This window comes from Mauremys reevesii, linkage group 22, assembly GCF_016161935.1.
Source record: "Mauremys reevesii isolate NIE-2019 linkage group 22, ASM1616193v1, whole genome shotgun sequence".
Taxonomy (NCBI): domain Eukaryota; kingdom Metazoa; phylum Chordata; order Testudines; family Geoemydidae; genus Mauremys; species Mauremys reevesii.
The window spans coordinates 23263478-23291288 of record NC_052644.1 but is presented as its reverse complement, the minus strand read 5'-3'; the positions used below and the strand labels follow the sequence as shown (position 1 = coordinate 23291288).

Below are 27811 nucleotides of genomic sequence, written 5' to 3'. Positions count from 1 at the left end.
CGTCAATCAGGCCGGGCGCTCAATGGGAACGGCCGCGGCGGGGAGCGGCGGGGAGCGTCGCTCTCCCCCCCACCCCTCTGGCCACGCCCCCTGGGAGAAAAAGTTTCGGGCGGCCCCAGTGGCTGGAGGGGAAAAAAAAAAAAAGATGGCGGAAAATTTAAAAGGTGAGCGAGGGAAGCCGGCGCGCGGAGCGTGGCGCGAGGCCGGGCTGGGCGCGCGGCGGGAGAGGCGTCTGGGCGGGGGGTGGCTACTATGAGGAGCGGCGCGAGCGCGGAGCTAGTTCTTCCCCCTCCCCCCCCCTTCCCGGCGCGCGAGGCGGCAGCAGAAGCGACCGTTAAGGAAGGGGGGGGCCGGTTGAGAGCGCGCCAGTGGAATGTTCAGGGGGCTGCCCTCGCGCGCAGGGCGGGAAACGGGGCAGGGCGGAGTGGGGGAGGGGAGAGGCGCTGCCCCCGCTGGTGGGGGGAGGGCGCACGTGACCCTGAGGGTGCCACAGATTCCCCCAGGGTGCCCCCACCCCACTGGCACAGAGCACCTCCCCTTTGTAGGCTGGCATTGACCCCGCCCCTACCCCCACACCAACCCCCCCCCGTATGTGGGGTGACCCCCCCGTACACCCTTGCCAACCCACGTGTGTGGGGTGAGCCCCCTGTATGCCCACACTGACCCCCCTGACATGGGGGTGACCCTGAGTATGCTCACGCCAAGCCCCCGACGCAGGGTGAGCCCCCCCGATGCTCATGTCAACCCTCTGACATGGGGTGAACACCCCGTACGCCCACGCCAACTCTCTGTATGTGGGGTGATCCCCGAGTATGCTCGCGCTAACCCCCCTGATATGGGGTGACCCCCCTGACGCAGATTGACCTCTCCTGTATGCCCAAGCCAAGCCCCCGACGCAGGGTGAACCCCCCTGGATGCTCATGCCAACCCTCTGACATGGGGTGACCCCCCCATATGCTCATGCCAACCACCCGACGCAGGGTAACCCCCCCAGATGCTCGTGCCAATCCCCCAGACACTCCCGCCAACCCCCGGGACGTAGGGTGACCTCCCCCGGATGCTCACGGCAATCCTCCCTAGACATGGTGACCTCTCCCTGTACGCTCATGCCAACCACATGCTCATGCCAACCTCCGGATGAGGGGCAGCCCCTGGACAAGGGGTGAGCCATTCCCCCTACATGTGCTCGGGCTGACCCCCCCGCCCCTAGGCTCACCAGTCCCCCGATGTGGGGTGACTTCCCAGTACCCTCTGGTGAAATCTTCAATGCAGTGTGACCCCCCCTCATACACTCAAGCCAATCTCCCTGCAGCCCCCCAACACTCCCTGCTATCCTCCCTCTGATGCCCTGACACGGTGACCCCCCCTCACAGCTGTGACCCCAGGTCCTCCCCTTGCACTTTGGCCCTTTCTGATGTCACAGCTCTGCTGGTGCCCCTCACTCCCAACCTGCAGCCCCCGCTAGCTGAGCCCTGGGCTCCCCCCAACACACAGTGATTCCCCCCCTTCCCTGGGGTCCCTCCCCTCGCTGCCCGGCTGGTGCCAGCCCCCTAACGCTGCCCCGTGTGCCCGCAGGCTGTGCCGTGTGCTGCAAGTCCTCATGGTCCCAGCTGCAGGACCTGTGTCGGCTGGAGAGGGTTCGCTGCCCCTCGCTGGGCATCACCCGCAGGAACCTCAGCCACTTCGAGGTGGAGTTCCTGTGTGACTACAAGAGAGTGCGGGTGAGTGTGCCAGCCTGCCACCCCGATCCCTCCCAGGATCCCCCCGCAGCTGGGAAACCCCCATGTCCAGTACCCCTTTGGCCCTGGTCCCCTTGCGGCCCAGAAACCCCCGTCTCCAATTCCCCCCCGCAGCCCAGACCCCACCCTTTGGCCCGGACCCCGCCCCTGCAGCTGGGAAACCCCCATGTCCAGTACCCCTTTGGCCCTGGTCCCCCTGCGGCCCAGAAACCTCTGCCTCCAATTCCCCCCCACCTCCAATTCCCCCCCGCAGCCCTTGCCTCCAATTCCCACTGCAGCCCAGTCGTCCCCCTTGGCCCGGATCCCCTGCCTCCTTTTCCCCCTGCAGCCCGGACCTCCCAGCCTCCAATTCCCACTGCAGCCCAGCCCCGCCCCGCCCCTATTTTGGCCCGGATCCCCTGCAGCCCAGAAACCCCTGCCTCCAATTCCCCCCTGCAGCCTGGACCCTCCTGCCTCCAATTCCCACTGCAGCCCAGCCCCCCTCGCAGCTGGGAAACCCCCACCTCCAATACCCCTTCGGTCCGGGTCCCCCCTGCGGCCCAGAAACCCCTGCCTCCAATTCCCCTCCACCTCCAATTCACCCTGCAGCCAAGCCCAGCCCCCCGCCTTCAGCCCAGAAACCCCTGCCTCCCGTTTCAGCCCCCGGATCCCCCGGCTTCCAATTCCCCCCTGCAGCCTCCCGCCTCCAATTTCCTCCACAGCCCGGATCCCATTCCCCCTTGCAGCTCAGATCCCCCTGCCTCCAATTCCTCACCTGCAGCCCAGATTCCTCCCCACCACCACCTATATTCTGGGTCCCCCCACTGTAATCTGGAAACTCCCGCCTCCGATCCCCCCACAGCCCAGATTCTCCCCCGTGGCCTCCAATTTCTCCCTGCCCAGCCAGGATCCCCCCTGCCCTCACCCCCAATTTCTCACACAGCCCCAATCTCCTCTCCCTGGTGCCCCCCATCCTGGTCCTCTCTGCCTGGCACCCCCCTCCCCACTGGTGCTCTAACCTGATCTCCTCCCCCAGCACCCTTCTCGCACCAGGCCCCCTCTGGCACCTCCAAACACATGACTTCGCCTAAGACTGATTCTGGCTGTGTAGGGATACCCTGCTCCACACCGGCCTCCCCGGGGTGGGCTCAGAAACAGGGCCTGTGGCATAAACAACCGGGCAGAGGAGTGTGGTGGGTACAAGAGTGGGGATGACCCAGTGAAAGCCATCCAGGACTCCTGGGTTCTATCCCTGGCTCTGGGAGGGGAGTGGAGGTCTAGTGGGTCACAGAGGGGATGGGGCGGGGAGGTGTCTGGGAGCCCGGACTCCTGGGTCCCGTCTCTGGGAGGGGGCGTGGCTATGCCCGCTGACCGGCGGGTTCTGGTGGCAGGAGGAGGAGTTCTACCTGGTGAAGTGGCGTGGCTACCCGGAGTCGGAGAACACCTGGGAGCCGCGGAAGAACCTGCGCTGCGTGGGCCTGCTGAAGCAGTTCCACAAGGACCTGGAGCAGGCCTGGATCCGGCGGGACGGCAAGCCCAAGAAAAACGCCCGCTGGCTGGACCAGGGCGTGGCGAACTACGTGGTGCAGAAAGCCAAGCAGCGGCGGGCCCTGTGGCGCTGGGAGCGCCAGCTGAACGCCAAGCGCAACCACAAGGGGCGCATCGTGGTGGAGAATGAGGTGGATCTCGATGGGCCACCCCGGGACTTTGTCTACATCAATGAATACAAGGTGGGTGAGGGCATCTCCCTCACCCAGGTGGCGGTGGGCTGCGAGTGCCGTGACTGCCTGGCGGAGGCAGCTGGCGGCTGCTGCTGCCCCGGCGCCTCCCGCCACAAGTTCGCCTACAACGAGCTGGGCCAGGTGCGCATCCGGGCGGGGCTGCCCATCTACGAGTGCAACGCCCGCTGCCGCTGCGGGGCCGAGTGCTCCAACCGCGTGGTGCAGCGGGGCATCCGCTACGATCTGTGCATCTTCCGGACCGCCAACGGGCGCGGCTGGGGTGTGCGCACCCTGGAGAAGATCCGCAAGAACAGCTTCGTCATGGAGTATGTGGGAGAGGTACGGAGTGCCAGGCGACCACCTCTGGGGCAGGGCAGCTGGGGAGCAGCCACACAGAGTGTCATATGGGGATGGCTCGCCTGGTGCTGAGATGCAGCTACCTCTGGGGCGGGGCAGCTGGGGAACAGCCACACGTAACCTCATGGAGGGAGCGGGGCTTGCCTGGCGCTGAGATGCAGCCACCTCTGGGGCAGGGCAGCTGGGGAACAGCCGTACACAGTGTCATATGGGGATGGTTCGCCTGGTGCTGAGATGCAGCCACTGCTGGGGCGAGCCAGCAGCCGGATGGGGATGCTTCCCCAGTGCTGAGATACAGCCACCTCTGGGGCGGGGCGGCTGGGGAACAGCTACACAGAGTCCCCCAGTGCCGTGCTCCTGGCATGATCCCATCCCGTCCGCCCCAGATCATCACATCAGAAGAGGCGGAGCGACGAGGGCAGATCTACGACCGCCAGGGTGCTACCTACCTCTTTGATCTGGACTACGTGGAGGATGTTTACACAGTGGACGCTGCCTACTACGGCAACATCTCACACTTCGTAAATCACAGCGTGAGTGGGGGGGCCCACGGGGAAGCGTGGGGCTGGGGGTGGATAAAAATCAGTGATTGAAAAACAGATAAAAATATACCTCTCCCCCTGATTTTTTTAATGTAAATTAAATAGGCTTTGAAGAAAAAATGATTTAAAACAAAGTTTGAAACGCTGACAACGTATGTAAAGGCCCCCAGTTTATGAGAATCTATGGACATTGTTTACATCACATTCACTAGACAGCCGGGCATGTGCGCTGGGGAGGGCTGAAAGCAAGCTGAAGCGGTGAACTGGTGGAAGTCGCTGGCTCGGCTCACGGATTTTGTAGGGAGAATATTTGCTTCAGTTCAGTTTATTCACGGAGCTCAGCTCAATGGCCAGTCCCTTGCAAGTTAAGAAACTGATCAGGAGCTGGCACAGCAGGAAAGCTTGGTTTCCTCTTCCAGTTTCTGAATTAAAAAATGGTGGGAGAGGAAGAGATCTACTAGATCTAAAATCCTGAAGGACATGGAGACTAGAAACCATCAGTCCAAATTCACTAATTACCCTGAACGCTCCCTTTGTTTACTAAATCCATTTTAAATGCAAAGCACGTTTGGATATTCCTCCTATTTTCTTCTGTATCCAGCACGTTCAAGGTAGTTTTATCAAACTGATTGGAAATACCTGTTTTGTTTTCAGTGCAAAACATGGTTTGAGAAACGACTTTTCTTTTTCTGCCTCCAGTGCATTTTAAGGTCGTTTTTATTGAACTGATTAGAAATAATTAAATAAATTAAGAATTAACTAAAAATAACACCCTGGTTACCTTCTCCAGACCGGAAGAAGCTCTCTGGGGAGCTCAAAAACTTGTCCCTCCCACCAACAGAAGTTGGTCCAGCAAAAGATATTTACCTCACCCACCTTGTCCAACTAAAAATAACTTTGTTTTAAATGCAAACATTTTTAGATAAACTTTACTTTTCTCTTCTTCTACACCCAGCACATTGAAGGTAGGTTTTATTTAATGAATGAAAAATAACTCCGTCAGTTTTCAATGCAAAACCGTTTTTATAAACTCATTTTTGTTCTTACGCATCAAGCACATTTGAAGGTAGTTTTCATGGAATTAACAGTAGCTCAGTTTTAAATGCAAACCCTGTTTTGATCATCTCTACTTTTGTTTTTCCGTATGCATCTCGCACACTTTACAGTTGTTTTATTGAATGAATTAAAGCAAAACAATTTAAAATCTTTTTGTGCATTTTTCATTAGTTTCCATCCAAATTAAACTTCAACAAACTGTGAGTTGAAACCCTGCCCCCCAAAAAGCCTGAATAAGAAATGTCATTCACCAAATTCTAATGTAACAAAAAAGTAAAATTTAATAATCCAAATAAATATATCTTCTATATTATATAATTCATCTTAATACACTGCATTAGTGTAATATTAACATTAACAAATTACACTGATATAATGCATTAAGATTAATTAATTATGCTATAAGTAGGCTTGGCAAAAGTCATTTTTTATAATTTTGATGGACAAAATCGGTTTGTTTTTAATAATTTTTTCCTGATCTAAATTTTCAGTTGTTGGACATTGTGTGTGTGTGTGAGAGATGGGGGGTTAGACAATAGGGCAGGCCAGGCGATCATTATATAATAGCAGATGCTGAGATTCAAAAGTTAAAATTTTATAGCTGTTAGAAAAACACCACATCAAGATATTCAAAGTCAATATCCTTCAAGCTGCATTTTTCTTACTTTGCTTAACCCTCAATTTTGATCACGTTTGTGGGTGTGCGTGAAACTGATGTTTACCGACACTGACCAACAAAACTCGAATCCTTCCAAGCAGAGATCTAGGCTATATGTTAATATGATAATATAATTAATCAATATTAATACATCATATTATCCTACCTCTGGATATTTCTAAATGACAATATAATGTATTAATATTAATTCTATTTGAATTGGATAGTTCATTAATAAATAATGTAATTGCTTAAATAAACGTGTGTAAACGTAGCGAGTCCTGTGGGTTAGTGAAAAGAAGGGCCAGATTTGGGGCAAAGGCGACTTTTAGTTGCCAATTACCATGTTTTCATGGTTACCAACCAACGAGCCTTGGCTTTTCCCTAGGGAGAGAACTGAAAAATGGTGATTTAAATTGCTTCAGTTTGAGTCGCCCCACCCTGGCTGGGGGGTCCATGGAGAAGGGCTGGGCAAGGGGCAGAGAGGAGGGAGCTGGTGAGGGAAGGGGGAGGTAGTTGGGGGGCATGTGGGTGAGGGGGCAGGGCTATGGCAGCTTTGCCTGGCCCCACTCACCTGCCCCCTCCCCCCCCGGCACAGTGCGACCCCAACCTGCAGGTGTACAACGTGTTCATCGACAACCTGGATGAGCGGCTGCCGCGCATCGCCCTCTTCGCCACGCGGCACATCCGGGCTGGGGAGGAGCTCACCTTCGACTACAACATGCAGGGTGAGTGCCCGCCGGGGGGGTGCCTGGCCCCACTGCTTGGGGGAGCCCTGGGGTGGGATCCTCCCCCTGATGCCTTCTCTCCTCCCCCGCAGTGGACCCGGTGGACGCAGAGAGCACACGGATGGACTCCAACCTGGGCCGGGCTGGCGGCCTGGCCGGCTCCCCCAAGAAGCGGGTGCGGATCGAGTGTAAGTGCGGGGCCGAGTCCTGCCGGAAGTACCTCTTCTAGCCCCTGCGTGCCCTGCCGGGGGTCAGGGACCCACGGCCACCACCGCGCAGGGCTCGGGGGTGGGGGTCAGGGGGGCCCATGCCCACCCTTCCCCCGTTGGACTTACCTCACCTGCCGCTTCCCCCTTCCCGTCAAGGGGGTTTTATAGGAACAGCTGTTGTGGATTTTAATCAGTTGGTTCCCAGGCTGTGTAAAGACCCTGGCTACTGTGTACCGAGCGCCACGGCCTCCTGTGGGAAGCTGCCAATTTGGGGGGATCCAGGAATATTCAACTTGAAGCCGCACTTGACCCTGCGTCCCTATGCAACCGGCAAAGCAGCTGAGGGGGTGGGGGTGGGGTGTTTTTAAAAGAATTTGGGGCATTTTGTAAATGGACTTTTTCTACCAAGTATTTTTGGTTGGGGGGGAGGGGAGGGAGCAGGGGTTGGGGGGCAGTGGGGCCGATGTCTGATCAAGGCAATTAGATGGTTTGATTCTGCACCTGGTGGTGGTATCTGGTTATTTTGGCTTGTGGGGACAGTGCCCTGTGGTTATAATGGCTGGAGAACGGGGTCGGGGGGGGAGGGCTGTCTGTTTAATTCCAACCTCTTAGTGCAAAGAAGAGATTAGATGGATTTCTCTCACTCGGCTGGAGGAGTTTGCTTCGCTGCCTGTCCTAAACTGGCCAACAGTTCCCCAGGTGTCCCAGCCCAGAGGTTGCTGCATTTTCAGTGCTGGGCAAGCTGCCCCATGATGCATTATACACAGCTGTTCCCTGGCTGCCCCGCCCCAGAGGCGGTTGCATCTCAGTGCTGGGCAAACTGTCCTTTTACACTCGCAGGTTGGGGACTGGTCCAGGCCCCAGATGCTGTTTGTGTGGAAGGTGAGGCAGGGGCCCCCCAGATATGCCCAGCCCTGGCCCGCCCGCCCTCCCTCCCACGCTGGCATCAGAATGGGAGCCCTTCTCCAGCACTGCTGGCACAGGGCAGGGCAGGAACCCAGCTGCCTGAATCCACCCCTCCGAGAACCCGGCCTCCGGGGGGTATCGAGTCGGGGGCCTGGGGACAGCAGAAGGCATCAGTCACCCAGGCAGAGGAGGGAGCCCCTAATAACGCTTGGTCTCTGCTAGCGCTTTCCAGCAGCAGCTCTCACGTCCTGTCAGTATCGTTCGCCGTCTACTACTGATGGGGAGACTGAGGCACAGGGACTTAGACCCAGGCATGGAACCCAGGCGTCCGTGGCAGCCGTGACCCAAAGGGACATGCCAGCAGCGTACCCCTGGGGAGTGAGGGCAGCCCCAGGGAACTGACTCCGAGAGGCTGCCTCTGCCTGCGTGTACCGCGGCTATGGCTGGGGGGGCACACGCAGAGCCCCCCACCCCAGAGATCTGGGCAGAGCCAGCAGCGTCAAGCAGGGCTGTAGGTCAACCTGTCCCTGTAACATTCCCCCCCGGAAATAATGTAACCCCTTGCCAGCAGGGGGGCCAGCAGCTCTGGGTCCTGCCCCAGTCACACCAGCAGCCTGAGGCTCTCACCCCGGCCAGAGAACCCAGGCGTCCTGGCTCACAGGAGGGGGAGGAAGCGGGTGAAGCACAGGGGGGCCCCACCCCCAGGGAGAAGACACGACGGGGGGCAAAGACCACAAAGGGTTACATGGGGTCAGGGGGCAGCCAGGCCCCTCAGCCGCCAGGGCCAGGGAGCCCGGCTCAGAGGAGAGTGGGGGCGGGGGTGGGTTGGGGGGCCGGGAGCCCTATTTCTGCTCGCGGCGCCAGACGATGACCATGCCCTTGGCGTCGCTGGAGGCCAGCAGGCTCTCGTCGCAGTTGAAGCTGACGCCCAGCACGGCGGCGCTGTGCCCCTGCAGCTTGTTCACGATGGCCCGGCTGGCGCGCTCCACGTCGAAGAAGTAGACGCACATGTCCTCGCTGCCTGTCACTGCAAGGGGGCGGAGTCAGGGGCGGGGCTTGGAACCCGAGGGGCAGAGTTGGGGGGCATCAGCCCTGAGAACCCCAGGGTGGGGCAGGGCCTTGGCACGCAGATCCCTTTAGGGGTGGAGTCAAGGGCGGAGCCAGGGGCACCAAGCCCTCTGGGGGGAGGAGCCTGCCCCAGGAACCCCATGGAGGAGCAGAGCCTAGGGTTCTGGGGGTCAGACCCAAGGGGACTGATCCACCCAAACCCACCCCAGAGGATTCTGGGAGGGAGCTGAGCAGCAAGCTTGAGAAACCATGGGCTGGCTCTGGCGCCCCAGGGGATTGTGGGGGTGAGGGGCCAGGGACCAAGCAGAGGGGGCTGCCCCATGGGCCCCTGCCGGTGTGTGTGGGGGGCTCTTACCCACGCAGGCCCCCTGGCGGAAGGACATGAGGGGGCAGAAGATGCTGCGCACGGGGTGGGAGCCCTGCTGGATCTGGAAACTCCTCTTCAGCTGCAGGGTCCCCTCGTTGTCCACCACCCTGTGGGCAAAGCGGGTGTGAGCTGGGGCAGGCCCCCCAACTGAGCCTCCCTGCCCCACCCATGGGCGCCCGGCCCTGACTGCCAGGGAAAGCACCCACCGCCCTGCCCATGGCACCCCCTGGCACACAGCCCTGCCCCATGGCATTCCCCAGCCCTGACAGCCAGGGAAAGCACCCCCTGCCCTCCCCACGGCATGCCCCGGCACCCAGCCCTGCCCCATGGCATGCCCCGGCACCCAGCCCTGACTGCCAGGAGAGAGCACCCCCACCCTTCTCCCGGGGACCTCCTGGGGCCTGGCCCTGCCCCATGGCACCCCCCAGACCCCTCACCGGTACAGGAGCAGCTTGTTGAGGCAGGCGTTGATGAGCAGCGAGGGGTCGCGGGCCTCCCGGCTGACCCAGGAGCGGGCTGAGATGCTGGTGATGGAGCTGCCCTCCTGCACCACCAGCCGCTTGGCCTTGGTCAGCTTCCCTGTGGGGCGGGGGCAGAGGCGGCGGTTAGGGCGGGGGGGCGAGGGGAGCCCAGCCCCCCGCCCGCCCAGGGGGCGGCTCACCCGTGGCCATGTCGAAGAGGAAGGAGAAGACGCTGCCGCGGTCGTCACCGGCCCAGAGCAGGCGGCCGGGGGCGTCGAAGGAGAGCGCCAGCACCCGGCCCGTCAGCTTGCTCGACCCGCCCTTCACCTTCTTCCCCGTCGAGATGTTCACCACGTGCAGGTTGTGCTTCCCGTTCCCCACCTGCGGGGGGAGCCTCCGAGCCGTCAGCCCCCTTCCCCCTCCCCGGCCCCAGCTGGCTCCCCACGGGGAGGGGCTGATGGGCCGCAAGACGCAGCAGAGCAGCTCGGCGCCGACAGGGTCGGGCTGGGGGCCGGGCAGAGGGCTGAGTGGGGGTCGGGGACCGGTTAGGGGGTGAGGTTGTTGTTCATGGGCTGGAAGACACAGCAGAGCAGCTCGGCGCCGTCAGGGTTGGGTGGGGGTGGAGGGGAGCTGGGGGTCGGGTTAGGGGCCAGTTGTGGGGCTGGGGGCCGGTTGGGGGCAGGCAGTGGCTCACCACGGTGAGGTTGTTGTTCATGGGCTGGAAGACGCGGCAGAGCAGCTCGGCGCCGTCAGGGTCGGCTGGGGTGGAGTGGAGCTGGGGTCGGGTTAGGGGCGGTTGCAGGGGGGGCCGGTTGGGGGCAGGCAGTGGCTCACCACGGTGAGGTTGTTGTTCATGGGCTGGAAGACGCAGCAGAGCAGCTCGGCGCCGTCGGGGTCAGGCTGGGGGCCCGGAGTGGAGCTGGGGGTTGGGTTAGGGGGCTGGTTGCGGGGGCTGGGGGGCCGGTTAGGGGGCAGGCAGTGGCTCACCACGGTGAGGTTGTTGTTCATGGGCTGGAAGACGCAGCAGAGCAGCTCGGCGCCGCTGGGTCAGGCTGGGGGCCCGGAGTGGAGCTGGGGTTGGGTTAGGGGCTGGTTGCGGGGCTGGGGGCCGGGTGCGGGGCAGGCAGTGGCTCACCACGGTGAGGTTGTTGTTCATGGGCTGGAAGACGCAGCAGAGCAGCTCGGCGCCGTCGGGGTCAGGCTGGGGGCCCGGAGTGGAGCTGGGGGTCGGGTTAGGGGGCCGGTTGCGGGGGCTGGGGGGCCGGTTGGGGGGCAGGCAGTGGCTCACCACGGTGAGGTTGTTGTTCATGGGCTGGAAGACGCAGCAGAGCAGCTCGGCGCCGTCGGGGTCGGGGATCTGGCGGATGCACTTGCCCTCGCCGGCGGCCCAGATGCGCATGGTGCCGTCCAGCGAGGTGGAGACCAGCACGTCGTTGGAGAGGGACCAGGCGAAGTCGGAGACGCCGCGGCTGTGGCCCCGCAGCACCCGCAGCACGGCGGGCGGGGCGGGCGCCAGCTGGCACACCGAGATGGTGCCGTCCAGCGAGCAGCAGGCCAGCAGGTGCTTGTCGTCGTTGGCAAACTGCACCTTGGGCACTGGGGGGGCGGCGGGGGCGTGAGTGGGGGCACTGGGGCATTGTCACCTCCCATGTGGCACCCCCCCCCCGGGAGCTTTCCCCCCCTTCCGGTATTTCCAGCCCCTTCTGCCCCCCACACAGGCCGTCCCCTAGGCCCTGCTCCTCACACCACATCACCCCCCAATCAGACGCCTGCCCAGGCCACATGGCATGACCCTAAGTGTCCCCCACTTCCAGTCCCCTCCCACTCCATGGGGGGGTCCCCTGTCTCGCTCCAGGGGGACCCCTGCCCTGAAGGGGGTGTGAGTACCAGCTCCCCCCTCACCGGCCTCGTCGACGTGCTGGTCGAAGACGTGGTACATGCCGGCGAAGGCGTAGTTCTCGCTCAGCGTCGTGTCCCCGGCCATGGCCCGGCTGGCCTCCGCCACCGACGTGGGCACCACGCTGCCAGGGGGTCTGGGTGGGGGGGTCAGAACCGCCACTGAGAACCCAGGAGTCCTGGCTCCCCGCCCCCCCAAAAACCCCATGCTCTAACTGCTACACCAGGGGCAGGCAAACTACAGCCCGGGGAGCGGGGTCTGGGGCTCGCCCTGCTCTGGCGCCCCGGCCGGGAACCGTAGCTAATGGGAGCTGCAGAGGCGGTGCCTGCGGACGGGGCAGCGTGTGGAGCCCCCTGGCTGCCCGTATGCGTAGGAGCCGGAGGAGGGACGTGCTGCTGCTTCTGGGAGCTGATTGAGGTGAGCGCCTCCCGGAGCCTGCACCCCTGACCCCCTCCTGCGCCCCAACCCCCTGCCCCGGCCCTGATCCTCCTCCTGCCCTTGAACCCCTCAGTGCCAGCCCAGAGTCCCCTCCTGTACCCCTAAGCCCTCATCCCCAGCCCCACCCCAGAGCCCTCACCCCAACCCCTAACTTCAGGAGCATTCATGGCCCACCATACAATTTCCATACCCAGATATGGCCCTCAGGCCAAAAAGTTCCCTCCCCCACCCCTCTTGCGCTATACCCTACTCTCTTCCCAGCGCTGGGGAGAGAACCCAGGAGTCCTGACATAGCTCTGTGCGTCAGGGCTAAAGATCCCCCCTTCCACCTCCCCAGTGTCAAACCCCGGACTCCTGGGTTCTCTCCCCGGATCGGGGAGGGGAGTGGGGGCTAGTGGTTAGAGCAGAGGGGCTGGGGGCCAGGACTCCTGGGTTCTCTCCTGCTCTGGGAGAGGAGTGGGGTGTAGCGATTAGTGTGTGGGGCGGGGCCTAGACCAGGATGGGCCCTCTAGCTATCACCAGGAGAGCTCAGTGGTGCAGAGAACCCAGGAGTCCGGCTGCCCCCAGCCCAGCTCCAGCTGGGGGGCAAAGGCAGGGGCCCTGCCACAGGCTGGGAGCAGAGCCCAGGTCCAGGGCCGTGGTGCCACCTGGCTGGGCAGGGCTGCCGGGGTCTGCAGAAGCCGGGCAGTATCATGGCAGATTCTGGGGGTTGTCACGGCAGCGCCCCGGAGAGACATGGGGGTGCAGCCGTGGGCACCGCCCCCGTAGCACCCCCATCCCTGCACCCCGTCACTCACCGCTCGTCGTACGCCGCACGGTTCATCTGCGCCTGCAGCTGGTAGGAGCCGCGGCTGACGGAGCGGCGATGGCCACGGGCCCCCAACGCTCGGGCATCATCCTCAAAGTCCTAGGGGAAGATGGACAGGTCACTTGGATGACGCGCCCCAGAGGTGGCTGCACCTTAGTGCTGGGTGAGCCACCCCCGTGCGGCGTTATATGCAGCTGTTCCCCAGCTGCCCTGCCCCAGAGGTGGCTGCATCTCAGCGCTGGCTGAGCCACCCCCGTGTGACGTTACGTGTGGCCTCTCCCGTACCTCCATGCGGTCCAGGGTGGTGCGGCTGCTGCGGACGATGCTGTTGCTGTAGGCGCGGAAGCTGCTCTGCTCGGAGAGGGGCCCGTAGCGCTGCGCCAGGAGCTGCGCGCGCAGCCGCAGGTACAGCTTGCGGGCGCCGGGGTCGTGCCCGGCCTTGGCGTTCTCCCGCAGCAGCTGGCTGCGCCGCCGGATGTACTGGGTGCGGAACTGCGGGGAGCCGGGCGTGCGGTATGCGTTGTACCTGCGTGAGAGCATCCCCCTGTGACCCCCGGCATGGCACCCCCCCAGGGGAGAGCCCCCCTGTGACCCCCGGCACGGCAGCCCCAGGGGAGAGCCCCCTGCCCAGCCCCCCTGTGACCCCCGGCACGGCAACCCCCAGGGGAGAGCCCCCTGCCCAGCCCCCCTGTGAGCTCCAGCACACCACTCCCCAGGGGAGAGCCCCCCTGTAGCCCCCAGCCCCCCTGTGACCCCCAGCATAGTGCCCCCAGGAGAGACCCCTGTGACCCCAGCACAGCACCCCTACCCAGCCCCTATGAGCTCCAGCACAGCACCCCTAGGGGAGAGCCCCTGTGACCCCAGCCTCCCCATGACCCCCAGCATGGCGCCCCCAGTGGAGAGACCCCTGCTCAGCCCCCCTGTGACTCCCAGCACGGCGCCCCCTGCCCAGTCCCCCCATGAGCTCCAGCACGGCACCCCCCAGGGGAGAGCCCCCTGCCCAGCCCCCCTGTGACCCCCAGCACCTGACCTTGACTGCCAGGGGCGAGGGCCCCCACCGAGCCCCCCGCCTCACCTCGCGTCCACTGCCAGCACCTGTTGCCACACTGCGGCCATGCCAGTCCCGGCCGGCGCCTCGGGGGAGCTGGCCAGGGTGAGCCTGGGGGGGCAAAGGGGGGCACAGTCAGTGGGGGGGGGCAGCCAGCCAGGGGGAGCCTGGGGGGGCAAAGGGGGGCACAGTCAGTGGGGGGGAGCAGCCAGCCCTGGGGCTCCCCCACCCCCGGCACAGCGGGGGCTTCACCCCCTCCCTGCCCCCTCGGGGTCCCAGCCCCCCAGCAGCGCTGCAGCGGGGTGGGGGCAGGAGTATTATGGGTTGGCTCAGGTTGTTGCTAGGGACCGGGGGGGGGAGCTCATGGCAGATTGAGCTGCAGCCCCCCCGGGGGGGTCCTGCTGCGAGCCCCCCCCCCATTGCAATCCGGGGGGAGGGGCCGCTGCGATGCAAACCCGCGGGGCCGGCACCGGGGGCGGGCCCCGGCCTCGGTCCCGGGGCCGGCGGCCGCGGCTGGGGGCGGATGCGGCCACGGAGCCCGCCCGACCGAGCCGCATGCGCCTGGGTGCGTGGGGGCGTATCATAGTGCAGCGGCCCTCCCTGCAACCAGCCCCGTATCAGGCACCAGCCCCTGCAACCAGCCCCACGCAACCAGGCACCAGCCCCTGCAACCAGCCCCCACGCAACCAGGCACCAGCCCCGCCCCAACCCACCCAGGCACCAGCCCCTGCAACCAGCCCCACCCTGATCCAGGCACCAGCCCCACGCACCAGCCCCTGCAACCAGCCCCCACGCCCCCAGGCACCAGCCCCTGCAACCAGCCCCCACGCCCCCAGGCACCAGTTCCCCCCTCAGGCACCATCCTGCCCCGTCTCCCCCCCACAGGGTGACCAGACGGCAAGTGCAAAAAATCGGGACGGGGTGGGGGGTAATAGGAGCCTATATAAGAAAAAAAAAATCAGGCCTGTCCCTATAAAATCTGGTCACGCTCCCCCGCTGCAACCAGCCCCCCCTGCACCCAGGCACCAGCTCCTCCCCCTCCCCTCCATGCACCTAACCCCCCACACCACAGGCACCAGCCCCCCCTGCAACACCAGGCACCAGCCCCGCCAGGGGGCTGAAGAAATCTCCCAGCCACTGGTGAAAACATCTGCAAACTCCCAGCTGGAGCAGGAGCAGGAGCAGGAGCAGGGGGAAGCTGCAAACTGGGCCCTGGGCTGCCACCAGGGCACCCTGCAAAGCAGCCGGGCCCCAGAACAGAGCCTGCCCCACCAGCTTGATCTCCTGCTTTGACAGGTGGGGGGAACCGGTTTGGTGGAGAGGGGGGACGCCGGGACACATCACCCCACACTGCGGAGGCCAGAAGAGACACGAAGTCAGGAAAGCAACTGAAATCCTGCTCTGTGGATGAGCGTTCCCGAGGGGCCGCCTAGCCAAACGTCTCCGTTACTGAGGGACCATCTACGCCCATTGCTCTAGCCGCTCAGTATAGCTTGGGATGAATGATGTGCCCCAAAAGCTGGAGGCTAATATTTTCACTGGCTCGTTCCATTGATTAACCCTCAGTCGGGATACTGCAGATGATGGACTAGGTGTATTTTATGACTTGCAAACCCCATTTTGGGATCCTTGAAGCATCATACCCAGATGTACAGGAACACTTTCTGTAACCTGGGAAGATCCTTTTAAACATTAGCTTGAAGAAATAATTTTATACAGGTCGACGTATGAAGGGGCACACATGTGATTTGTATGTCTGGCCCAGAAATACCTTGCGACGCCGGCTACAACTGTGCCAGGCGAACGCCTGTTCTCTCACTTTCTGGTGCCAGTGTAAATAAGAAGCAGGCAGCATGATCGCCCAGAAGTGTAAACACACTAGTTCGTCTTCGCGATTGGCTGAACGAGAAGTAGGACTGAGTGGACTTGCAGGTGCTAAAGTTTTAGATTGCTTTGGTTTTGAGTGCAGCTATGTAACAATTTTGTTGTTGTTTTTTTACACTTGTAAGTTGCACCTGCAGGATAAAGAGATTGCCCTACAGCACTGGGCTGAGGTGAACTGAAAAAAATATTATTTCTCTTGTTTAGGGTGACCAGACAGCAAGTGGGAAGAATCGGGACGGGGTAAATAGGAGCCTATATAAGAAAAAGACCCAGAAATTGGGACTGTCCCTATAAAATTGGGACCTCTGGTCACCCTACTCTTGTTTATCTTTTTTACAGTGCAACTATGTGTAATCAAAACTACTGCTGCAAAGTGAGTACGGTAAACTTTGTATTCTGCATGGTAATTGAAATCAATATATTTGAAAATATGGGAAAGCATCAAGAAATACTGATCAATGTAAATTGGTGGTCTGGTATTGGTTTAACAGTGCGAGTAAAAGTGTGATTAATCGCGACTATTTTTTAAATCTAGTTAATTTGTTTTGCGTTAATCACTTGCCGTTAACCGCAGTGAATTGACAGCATCCCACATGACAGTCTGATAAAGTAAGCTGGAGAAATGCTGCCTTGGCAGAATTACCATTAAGCGGATACAGAATTGGTTAAACAACCACAAACAAAGATTAACTGTTCATGGACTGATGTCGGATTGGAAGGAGGTCTCAAATGAGGATCCACAGGGATCTGTTCTGGATCCGGTGGAGGTAGGTATACAGAGCAGACTGATCCAGTTTACAGATGGCACAAAGCGAGGGGGGGTTGCCAACACTTTGGAGGACAGAGCTGAAAATCAGAGGGATCTTGATAAACTGGAGAACTCGGCTGTAGCCAACAAAATGAAATTCAACAAAGACCAACGTAAGGGGCAAGAAAAACCAAGTGCGCCAGTACAGAACGGGGGAGAACTGGCCAGGCAGCAGCGCTGCTGGGAAGGAGCCGGGAGTTGTGGTGGATCACAACCTCGACAGGAGTCAGCACCGCGATGCTGTTGGGGAAAAAAAACACATGCAATTTTTGGCTGCATTAACAGAGGCGTGGCTGCAGGTCCCAGGAGGTGACGGCACCGCTCTGCTCGGCCCTGCCTAGGCCTCAGAAAGGATGTGGAGACACTGGGTAGGATCCAGAGGTGAGCGACAAAGCCGATCAAAGGGGTGGGACACTGGCCATGTGAGCAAAGGCTGCAGGAACTGGGAACGCTCAGTTTGGAAAAGAGATTAAGGGGGGGACATGTGAGTGATCTTTGTCTACTCAAAAGGCTGCCATAGAAAAGATGGAGACGGGTGGGTCTCTCTTGCCCCAGAGGGCAGGACAAGAGGCCGTGGGGTCAAACTACAGCACAGCAGATTGAGATTAAATCTCAGGGAAAAGTTCTGAACGGGAAGAGCAACAGGACAAGGGAACCGGGGCCTCAGAAGCTCCTTCGCTGGAGGGTTTCGAGGAGGCCGGAGCCATCTGTCTTGGACGGTTTAAATCCTGCAGCGTGGTAGGGGGTCAGACTAGGTCCCCCTTGCGGTCCCTTCTCACCCCACGGGTCATAGAATCTCAGGGTTGGAAGGGACCTCGGGATGTATCTAGTCCAACCCCCTGCTCAAAGCAGGACCAATCCCCAACTATTTTTTTGGCACCACATCCCTAAATGGCCCCCTCAAGGCTTGAACTCACAGCCCTGGGTTTAGCAGGCCAACACTCACACCACTGAGCTATCCCCCCTCCAGGGTCAAGGAACCTATAATCCCCCACCTCATGCACAGCCCCCACTGCACCCCAAATACCATCTTCCACCCCCATCGCCCCACCCCAATGCACAGCCCCATCACCCCACCCCAATGCACAGCCCCATCGCCACCCCAGCCCCATGGCACCTCGGTAGCTTTTGGGTTCACCATGAAAAATGCCCTGCACAATCCAAGGGGATCCGCTCGCACTGCAGCGGTGGTAGGGCTCTTACCCTGGGGTCTCTCCCCGGCTCTGGGAGGGGGATGGGGTCTGGTGGTTGGGGGGGGGGTGCTGGGTCCTAGGGGTGGGGAGGGAGCCAGGACTCCTAGGTTCTCGGGGGGGGGGGGCGCAGGACTCCTGGGTTCTCAGGGGTGGGGAGAAGCCGGTGCAGGACTCCTGGGTTCTCAGGGTGGGGTGAGGGGAGCCAGGACTCCTGGGTTCCCGGGGGGGAGGGGGCAGCGCAGGACTCCTGGGGTCTCGGGGGGGGGCTGCCTGTCCCCCTCTTACTGGAATCTCCTCCAGGCGGGGGGGTCCCGGCTGCTGGCGCTCGGTGATCGGCCCTTCCGGGCCATGGCGGCTCCTCCCCAACTCGCACCTGGGGACAGGTGCTTTATAGCCGGGGGCGGGGCCAACACCTGCGGCTCACCTGGATCCCGCCCCCTCCCCTCCCCTCCCCGTGGGCTGGGGGGAGGGGCTATGAGCCGGGACTCCTGGGTTCTCTCCGGGCCGGGGGCGGGTCCTGACTCCCTCCCCCGACCCCCTGCGCTCAGTGAATTTGGAGCCTCCCAACCTGGCCAGTTGCTCCCCCTCGCCTCCTGCCTCTCCTAAGATGGCGGCCTCAGGCTCCTGCCCTATGCCAACATGGCGGCCCCCATGGTTCCAAGATGGCCGCTCCCACTTGGACACACCCCTTCTCGTTGTTCCTAGATGGCTGCCTCCTGCTACCTCCGTTTCAAGATGGCCGCCCCCATGTCCCCCGGCTCCAACATGGCGGCCACCCTCAAAGGGGCCGCCTTGTCGCCGGCTCCTTGAGGCTCCGGGGCGGGGCCTTCCCTGAGGGAACGCCCCTGCTGATTGGCTCCTTCGGAGGCCCGGGCGGGGCCTTCCCTGAGGGGAACTCGCGTGATGATTGGCTACGTCGGAGGCCTGGGCGGGACCTTCCCTGAGGGAACTCCCCTGCTGATTGGCTCCTTCGGAGGCCCGAGCGGGGCCTTCCCTGAGGGAACTCGCCTGCTGATTGGCGCTTTCCGTGGCCGGGGCGGGGCCAACAGCGTTGAAGGAAAAGGCGCGAGCGGGGGTGGTGGCTGGAACAACAAATCGGTCGCGGGATGGCAGCGGCTGGGCAGGCCCGGGAGTGAGTAGTTGGGGCGCCTGGGGGGCAGGGGGATAGTGTGTCCTTGGGGGGTCCCCTCAATGGGGGCGATGGGGGGTCCCCCTCAATGGGGTGGCGATGGGGTGTCCTGGGGGGTCCCCCTCAGTGGGGCGGCGATGGGGGGTCCTTGGGGGTTCTTGGGGTTCTACATAGGGCGCGGTGAGGGACACGGGTCCGAGGCAGGCTCCTGAGGACGCCGCGTCGCCTGGGCGCCCGTCTCGTCCCGATCGCATCGACCCAGACCCAACTCCGGCAATTTCGACCCTCCGTGACCCTGGAGCGCCTCGAAGATCAGCCTCGAGCCTTTGACCGCGACTCTGCGTGGAGCCGCGGCCGGGTTGGCTGCCCTGCCGCGTTCTGCGCCGGTGGCTCCAGGTCGACGGCGTTGCCGTGCTCCACCCGAGAGGCGATCGTGTCACCGAGGCTGGGCTGTCGTCCGCCGGCGTGGACTGGAGTCTCCCAGTTGAGCAGCAATGGCAGCGTCGGAAGCGTTGCCGTGCCCAAGAGCCTCCGAACTGAGCAACTGTGGGCGTGAACCTACCACGGGAGGAGACGGCGCGGTGGCTGGGATCTCCTCGCACTCCTCCCCTCGGTCCTCCAGCATCACATCTGCTTGGGTCCAGCTGTTCTCCGTTCGTGGGCTGCTCTTGCCCAAATAATTGGCCATCTAGCTGGTGGAGATTTGGTCCTATGTGGTGGAGGATAAGTAGAGCTAGGTGCCATCTCTAGACATGGAAAATTAGATATTTATCTGTAAATGGTGGTAAACATTGGTTGTGCCTGCACGCACCCAAACTGGCACTAAATATTTCCACCGATGAGTGTCGAGATTTACGGAGAGGCAAAAAATGCCAATTGAGAACTTGTTAGAGACCATTGTTAAATTGTTCTTGGCTGAGATGCCCATTAAGCCACGTGGCTGTGAAAATTTAAATGGGTGAAAATACCAATAAAATGCTTCAACCCTCCCAAATTTTGTGTGACTGTGAAAACATAAATAGATTAAAAATTGCAGAATAAAGCTTAAAAATAAACATTACTATCCATAAAAGAATGAATTTGGCCAAGCCTAGTTAGCTGCCTGTCATTGGGGCTTAAGTCCGAGTCATCTGACAGTTGTTTGATAGGAGTGGACAGAGATTTGATCCTTTAATGGGACTTCACTCATGAGGGATCTGGAGGTGGAAGTGAAGTTGACCGTCCTAGTGTCACTCTAGAAAGGACTCCGACCATTTCAGAATGTTCTCCTGGACCCTGCTGCCTTTCCTGGCCGAGACAGCGAGATCACAGTTGACTAACATGGCAGAAAGCATGAGAAAATGGAGCTCTCTCCTCCATCCAGTGATAGATCATCCATTGGCACCGCTGAAGTGGTTCCAGTTCCACATCTTGAATCCAGATGGTGATGGATCTAGATGAGCTTGGAGTTGCACTTTGTGGGGGACTAATACTGGCCAGTTGTTGGCTAGACCCGCTGGATCCGTTGCAGGCTTGAAGGAGATGACGACACTTCTGTTGACTTTACATCCTTGACCAGATCTTGGGAAACTTGTCCTGATGTTGAAACTAATCTGTGCTCAAATCGCTTTATGTTGAGTCATCTGACTGGTTTAGAGGATGACTTGTGCAGTGCCACTTGAATTACTAACAACAGTTTGGAGTGGTCTGCCCCATGCATGGCTACAGTGACTTGTCGAACTCGCTGCCAATCGACAATGTAGTCAGTAAGATACCGTTTGGATCTTGGGCTTGCTTGTGACGTTTTTGTTTTGTCAGATAGGTGGAAAAAGCCGTTTGCAATTGCTAATTAGTGAGTGCGACCATTGCTATTCTCTTTCTGAGTCCCATCGTATCAGATGGCGTTCCGCCAGATTACCCCGTTACTGCCAACGTTTGCGTTAAAGGTCCATGATGATTAGCTTATCTGACGTTGACATGATGAGTTTGTCAAAGTCACTATAATTTTTTTCCACATCATCTGCATTTCTCATGGTAGGGACGTACATGCTGCTCATGGTAACGTACTTACATTTCAAAGGCAACCATAGACCCATAAGATGGTCACTTCTGCCTTTAGGTAGACTTTCAAGCTTGGGAACAATGCAGTTGCCGATTTCAAAGCCAGCACCCGCTTGTCACGGCGCTGAGGCTGGGCGACCTCACCAGGAGAGCATATACCCCACTCCGATCTCTGCGAGTCACCCTTCATCAGTAAACCTGGTGTCATGGAGAGCGGCAATGTCCATTTTTAGCCACAGCCGCACCTGCAAGATATCGGTGTCCTCTTTGGTCATGAAGGGCGATGACGAAACGGTGCTAAAGATGCTGTTATGCAATTATTGAGGAATAAATGTATGAATAATGAAATAGGCTTGGTAATTAGTTTGAGATTTAAGCTTTCAAGCTCTTCTTCAGGCTTTATTGTCTCTTTCCCACCAACAGAAGTTGGTCCAATAACAGATATTTCCTCATCCATCTTCTCTCTGTTTAAATATGTGACCTAGCGTTATAAGACTTAGTTGTGTGTATTGGGGGAGAAACAAGGACACCACAAATTAACAAAATGGCCTCCAAATTTTGGTGCACGTAACCCTGAGGTTCGCCATGTTAACCTGTTGGAAATGCTGGGGGAATGTCCAGCCTTGAATAGCTGATGGTAGCGATTGGGGGTCCCCCAATTACAGTTACCTGGAACGCCCCGTGTGGACCGGGCCTGGTGAGCAAATTAAACATGGCTGCCAGCCACAGGTGGATGGATGGGAGAAAGGGTATTAAAGTAAGGTGAATGTCTGACGTCTAGTGGGCACATTGGGGTGGCAGATACCCGCTTATGAGGCGTCCTCCACTAAACTCTTCTCGTCTCTTCATCAGGAGGTCTCCATCAGAAGTAGGCGCAAAGTGGGGGTTGGCTTGTCCATATCTTTTTTTCGATAACTGCTATTCTCCTAGTCAGTATTTAAATCCTCAGTATAGTTCTCATATCTTGATGTCTGGCTCCCCGATCACATCCTGAATTCCTTCGCCAGCTACACGCGGTTAAGACGGCAGGGCTAGTCCCTTGTGCCCTCCAAATCCATCCAAGGGCCACGTTCCCATCCCTGGATTTCATTGGGAAGCAGGGCCAGTTCTGACTGCCGTGTCTTGAGTCCGGACTCCTTATGGTGGCCAGAACTTCTCAAGGAGAAGCTGCCGGGTGACTGTTGTCCACTGTCTGTAGACAGGGCAAGTCCAAGACTTCCTCGGTGCTCGTGATTCTCTCGGAGCTGGGGTACGATGTAGGGAGTGGATATGTGGGATGGCCAGAGCAGTTTATTGCCCTGGGTAGCTTATTGGGGCCAGAGTTGGCCGCTTCATTGGAGGTTTTCTTGCTGTGGGCGCGTGAGTCACCCTCCAGGGATGGGGGAGAACCCAGGAGGTCTGGGGTGGGAGAAGAGAGAGGGGCCTTTTAGGGGGCCAGTGTCTCTGTGGTGGAAGCTGGCGTAGAGCAAAGATGACTCCCCTGGTTCTTCATCTCATGGGTGGAAAGGGCTCAGCTGTGGGACTGGAGCTCTGTAGGGGGAGATTTGTCCACAGTGTTGCCTCTAGGGCAGAGATCAGGGCCTGGGGGAGTCCAAGCAAGGCGATGAGGTTGGGGTGCTGTAGGCATTGAAGCCTCCGGGGTGTTGTCCCCACCCCAGAATCAGCTGCCACGGGAATCCTTCCATCTGCGGTGGCTTGGAAAGGACCACGACGGCTGGGGATCTTGGGCTTCTGCCTTCGGACGAACGAATTTGCGGCTGGGGCTCCTCGCAGGCTGGGCCTATCGCTCCCTGGCTGTGACCCTCTCCCTCTCCCTGCCCCTCCCCGCAGGCTCCTGGCCCAGCTGGATGAGGCGCTGGCTTTCGAGGGGCCGACCCGAGAGGAGCTGGAGGCGGAGCTGCCAGCCAAAGTCCTGGTGGAGCATGCTGTGGTGAGTGATGGGGCAGCGGGCCTCTGCCTTTAGGGGGCACCAGCTCTGATCCAGCCCCAAGGGTGGGGACTGGCTGGCCCAGGCAAGTGGGGAATGGGACACGGGGCCTGTCCCCCCTAGGAGGCGCTGGATCCCATCCTGTCCAGGGCATGGGACTGGCTGACTCAGGGTGGGCAATGGGGCATGGGGCCTTTCTCCTCCAGGGGGCGCCAGCTGTAATTTCCCCCTACCACGGCTCCCTAGGACACACGGAAGAAGCAGAAGTGGATGTGCAGCCAGCTCCACGTGGTCAAATTCCTGCTGGAATTCTTGGACCAGAGGGACTCAGCCCCCTTTGACCAGAAGACCACAGAGGCAGCCGTCCGTGAGTAGCCCAGACTCCTGGAGGCTAGTGGGTTAGAGCTGTGGTGGCTCAGAGCCAAGACTCATCAGTTTGATGCACTGCCTCTCTTTCCCCCCCGCCACCCTCCCTGGCCCAGGGAGCGAGATGGTGCAAGCCAAGCAGCAGTGGAAGGAGCTGAAGGCCGGCTACCAGCAGCGGGTGGAAGCCATCGAGGGGGCAGTGCCCCATGTGCTGGCCCAGCTGGAGAAGGGACAGCACCTGGCGCAGCGGCTGAAGGAGGCTCTGGCGCGATACGAGGCCCAGGTATGGTCCTGTCCTGGGCGTGTGTGAATCCCACAGTGGCCACCAGCTGCCCAGGGGGCTCCTGGGATTCCACTTCTGCCACCAGCTCCCCTTGGCCCTGGGGGAGGGGCCCTGCGGCGTCCATCCCACTGCTGCCACTAGCTGCCTAGGTGGTCACAGGGACCCCACCGTTGCCACCAGCTCCTCTCTCCCCACAGAGACACGATGCTGAGAAGGCGGCAAGGGACGCCCGGGAAAGACGGCAGAAGGAGCAGGTACTGACCCAGGGGTCTGTGGGGGGCAGCCGTGGGCACGGGACCTTTTTGGAGCCAATCAGTGGGGGGAGGTGGTTGGGACTCTTCTAGGAAGGGCTGGTGGGTTGGCTGTGGGAGGAGCAGTGGGACTGGTCAGGGCAGCAGCTGCCCCATTTCACTGTTGTGTCTCCCCCACCCCAATCCAGGAGCAGCTGGAGGAGCGGCAGCAGCAGCTGGAGGAGCAGGTGGCTTTGCTGCGGAGCCGGGTGGAGGCTCAGCGCCAGGAACTGCACCGGCTGCAGGGGGAGCTCCAGAGCCAGGAGTGTGTCGCCAGTGACTGGAGGGAGAAGGTGGAGAGGTGAGAACCCAGGAGTCCTGGCTCCCAGCCACCTCTGCTCTAATCACTAGACCTCTCCCCCCCCACCCCCCGCATGGAGTCAGGGCGGGAACCCAGGTGTCCTGCTCTCTCCCCCCAGGAGCTCTGCCCTCTGCCAGCTCTTGGAGACTCTCCAAGGGGTCCGGCTGGTCTCTGCCTCTGCTGATGGAATTGACATGGAGCTGACGCCCGTCCCCCAGCCGACGACCCCTGACCCCCAGGCAGTGACCCCCAACCCCCAGCCGCTGAGGCTCACCTTGTGCTGGACGGAGGATGGGAGCATCAGGGTGCGGGTGAGTAATGGCCTGGGGGCAGGGGCAAGAGGCTGGCTGGGTCTGACCCAGGGAGGGTTTGGGGGGGCCAGGCTGGCTGGGTGGAACCCAGAGGGGATTAGGGGAGCCCGGCTGGCTGGGTCTGACCCAGGGAGGGGCTGGCTGGGTCTGACCCATGGGGCCAGGCTGGCTGAGTCTGACCCAGGTCTGACCCAGGGAGGGTTATTGGGGGGCCAGGCTGGCTGGGTCTGACCAGGAGGTCAGTGTGTCTGTCTCTCTCTCTGCCCCACAGAGCCACAGTCCCCTCTTCCCACCCCCCGCGCCCTGCGCTGACGTCCGCGGCACCATCCTGGAACTGCAGCACAGCTACAGCCAGCTGGCCCCGCTCCTGACTGAGATCCAGGCCCTCCAGACCAGGTCTGTCCCCCACCCCACCCGCCCCCACCTTGTAGGGGGCAGCACTGATTTCCCCCCTCCCTCCCTGCAGGTTCCCCATTGACTGGCAGCCCCAGGAGCGCCGGCTCCGCTTCCTGCAGCCCTCTGCCGTCTGGACGCTGGCGGTGGAGCCGGGATACCCGGGGGGTGGGGGCGTCCGACTGCTGGCGGTGCAAGGGCAGCGTGGGCCTGGGGACCCCGGGGCCTGGAAGGTCAGTGGATGGGAGAGATCTGGGAGAGTGCCAGGGGCTGTGGGTCGGGAGTGAGGGGCACCGGCAGAGCTGGGGGGAGCCCAGGGCTGGGCGAGCAGGGAGCTGCGGGTCGGGAGTGAGGGGCACCGGCAGAGCTGGGGGGAGCCCAGGGCTGGGCGAGCAGGGAGCTGCAGGTCGGGAGTGAGGGGCACTGGCAGAGCTGGGGGGAGCCCAGGGCTGGGCTAGCAGGGAGCTGCGGGTTGGGAGTGAGGGGCACTGGCAGAGCTGGGGGGGCGGGGGGAGCCCAGGGCTGGGCTAGCAGGGGCTGCGGGTCGGGAGTGAGGGGCACTGGCAGAGCTGGATTCTAGCCTTTGCTCGCTGCCCCTCCCTCTTTCTGTGCCTCAGTTTCCCCATCTGTTGACCCAGCCTCCCCCCGTCAAGTCCTCTAACGTGCCTGTCTCTCTCCCCTCCCAGCCCCCCCAGGAAACCCCCTCCCTGCGTGACTGGCTGGAATACCTGAGCACCCTGGACATCTGAGCACCCCTCTGGGCCCCAGAGCCCCTTGTGGGGGGGAGGCGGGGGGGGGAAGCTGTCCTGTAATAAACACACGTTTGTAAAGTGTTGTGATCACCCCTCATTGCGGGGAGCCCTAGATGACGGGCACCAGATGGGTTCCACAAGCAGCCCACGATCCACGCTTGGGAGACGGATACTGACCCTTCCCCTCACCCTACAGCCCCAGTGCGGGCGTCCCCTAGAGGGGAAAGGCCCCAGGCCCCAATCCTCACCCCTTTGCTGCGTCTGGGAGCCTGTCCGTGTGTAGTTCCCCATCTGGCCACAAGGTGGGGCTCTTTCCCTGTTCAGTTTTACTTGCTAAGGGGGCATGGGGTGTCTGTGGTCCCCTGCCCCTTCTCAGATGGGAGGAGCTCAGACCTGCCCCCCCATCTGGGATCATCCCCCCCTCACCTCAGCCAGGCTTGGCTGAGAACCCCAAGGGGGGTGGGGTTTGGGATGGAACTAGAGGAGTGGGGCAGGTTGATTTGAGATGAGGGGGATGAGGTATGGGGGGGAGGAGTGGGGGGTGGGGATAGGTTGGGGGGCAGTGCTGGAGAGATAGGGGGCTGGGTGGGAGCATGGGGGGTGGAGGACTGGCTGCAGGGCGAAGGAGGGCGATGTGGGGTTGGGCGGGGTGGGAGTGGAGACTTGGGGGGTCTCTGTGAACTGGTACCCTAGAGCTGAAATTGACCAGCCCCTGTGAACCCCACTACTGCTGCTGGACTCACCCCAAGTGCTCCCCCCTCCCCCCTGCCCTTTCCCAGCCTTCCCCTGGGTTTTTCTCTTGCACCGATGAATATTTCCGGGGCTTGGGCTCTGTTCTCTCTCCTCTAAATAAGCCACGGCCCCCGTGGCTGCCGGGACTGGTGTGGGGGGGATGTTGCTGCCAGCAGCTGCCTGCAATTTCCGAGCAGTAAGTCTGCCCCATCTACGGGTCGGGAGTAGGGGTATCTGGCCCAGGTAAGCCCTCCGTGTGGCGTTATGTGCGGCTGTTCCCAGCTTTCCTGCCCCAGAGGTGGCTGCATCTCAGCGCTTGATGAGCCCGCTCCCTACATCCACCAGTAAACCCTTGGCTGATGCTTTCCTATTGTTGCTATAACTCGAGAGTGGCAGCAGTGCTGGGGTTGTGGGGTTTCAATGGTCGGAGGCCGAGGATGGATACGCTGCCCCCCACGTGCCCTGCTGCAGCCCATCCTCCCAGCCTGGGCCGTGCCGGCATGGAGCCCACACTGGGCTGGAGTGGGGGGAGATAATGCAGTTTGCCTGCGGGGCCCATCTACTCCTGGCTGCTGTGCGTGGTGGGTTGAGTGCATCCACGCCTGGGAGGGCCTGGACTCGCCTTTGCTTCCGCTTCAGGGACGCTTTTGTGCCGCTCAGGCAGAGAACCGCGCGACGCCCGTGATGGGGAAACGAGTGGTGGGGGAGGAAAAGGAGAGAAGGAAGAAAAGCAAGTGAGGGGGACAGAAGGAGGGAGGAAAGGAAGGTAAAGGAAAGACGACAAATGGAAAAGGAGTCAAGCAGGAAGAGGCGTGAGTGACGGAAGGAAGTGGAGAAGTGAGCGATACAGAAATGAAGAGACAAGTGGTACAGAGATGAGAAGTGAGAGACAGAAGAAGCAAGTGATAGAAGGGAGTGGGAGAAGCCAGTGGGAAAAGGAAGGAAGGAAGCGAGTAATGGGAGGAGAGGGGTGAGTCAGAAGCGAGCAGGAGGAGGAAGGAAGCGAGTGGGAGGAGAGGGATGAGGAAGAAGCGAGCGGGAGGAGAGAGATGAGGAAGAAGCGAGTGGGAGGAGGAAGGAAGCGAGTGGGAGGAGAGGGATGAGGAAGCGAGCGGGAGGAGAGAGATGAGGAAGAAGCGAGTGGGAGGAGGAAGGAAGCGAGCGGGAGGAGAGAGATGAGGAAGAAGCGAGTGGGAGGAGGAAGGAAGCGAGCGGGAGGAGAGAGATGAGGAAGAAGTGAGTGGGAGGAGGAAGGAAGCAAGTGGGAGGAGAAGGATGAGGAAGAAGCGAGCGGGAGGAGGAAGGAAGCGAGCAGGAGGAGAGAGATGAGGAAGAAGCGAGCGAAGGAAGGAGAGGGATGAGGAAGAAGCGAGCGGGAGGAGAGGGATGAAGAAGAAAGTGAGCGAAGGAAGGAGAGGGA

The 27811-nt window shown here is 60.7% G+C and overlaps 3 protein-coding genes across 7 annotated transcripts; 2 read left to right on the top strand and 1 right to left on the bottom strand.

The window, feature by feature from the left end:
* The first annotated feature begins 7 nt into the window (after positions 1-7).
* Positions 8-7348, top strand: SUV39H1 (suppressor of variegation 3-9 homolog 1). 2 transcript variants are annotated; one of them, XM_039510393.1, is made up of 6 exons: positions 9-164; positions 1576-1721; positions 3110-3778; positions 4183-4329; positions 6651-6780; positions 6873-7150. In XM_039510393.1, the coding sequence occupies exons 1-6, from the start codon at positions 23-25 to the stop codon at positions 7007-7009; spliced, it is 1371 nt and encodes a 456-aa protein (XP_039366327.1). In that variant the 5' UTR covers positions 9-22; the 3' UTR covers positions 7010-7150. The 2 variants fall into 2 exon arrangements, with proteins under 2 accessions (XP_039366326.1, XP_039366327.1); XM_039510392.1 differs by having other exon boundaries at positions 8-164; positions 6651-7348.
* Positions 7349-8195: 847 nt separating this feature from the next.
* WDR13 (WD repeat domain 13) lies at positions 8196-18681 on the bottom strand. Of its 4 annotated transcripts, none has more exons than XM_039510398.1 (10): positions 18554-18681; positions 14010-14093; positions 13220-13460; positions 12924-13033; positions 11694-11824; positions 11080-11387; positions 9992-10172; positions 9768-9909; positions 9319-9437; positions 8196-8922 (listed from the first exon to the last, which is right to left on the bottom strand). In XM_039510398.1, exons 2-10 carry the CDS (start codon positions 14048-14050, stop codon positions 8738-8740), a joined length of 1458 nt encoding a protein of 485 aa, XP_039366332.1. In that variant the 5' UTR covers positions 14051-14093; positions 18554-18681; the 3' UTR covers positions 8196-8737. The 4 variants fall into 4 exon arrangements, with proteins under 4 accessions (XP_039366332.1, XP_039366330.1, XP_039366331.1 ...); XM_039510396.1 differs by having other exon boundaries at positions 18591-18644; XM_039510397.1 differs by having other exon boundaries at positions 18436-18563.
* A 175-nt stretch (positions 18682-18856) lies between these two features.
* On the top strand, positions 18857-25737 carry ZWINT (ZW10 interacting kinetochore protein). Its single transcript, XM_039510428.1, has 10 exons — positions 18857-18999; positions 22867-22966; positions 23210-23330; positions 23446-23612; positions 23810-23866; positions 24052-24203; positions 24322-24514; positions 24786-24910; positions 24981-25140; positions 25594-25737. The coding sequence occupies exons 1-10, from the start codon at positions 18974-18976 to the stop codon at positions 25654-25656; spliced, it is 1164 nt and encodes a 387-aa protein (XP_039366362.1). The 5' UTR covers positions 18857-18973; the 3' UTR covers positions 25657-25737.
* Positions 25738-27811: the final 2074 nt, after the last annotated feature.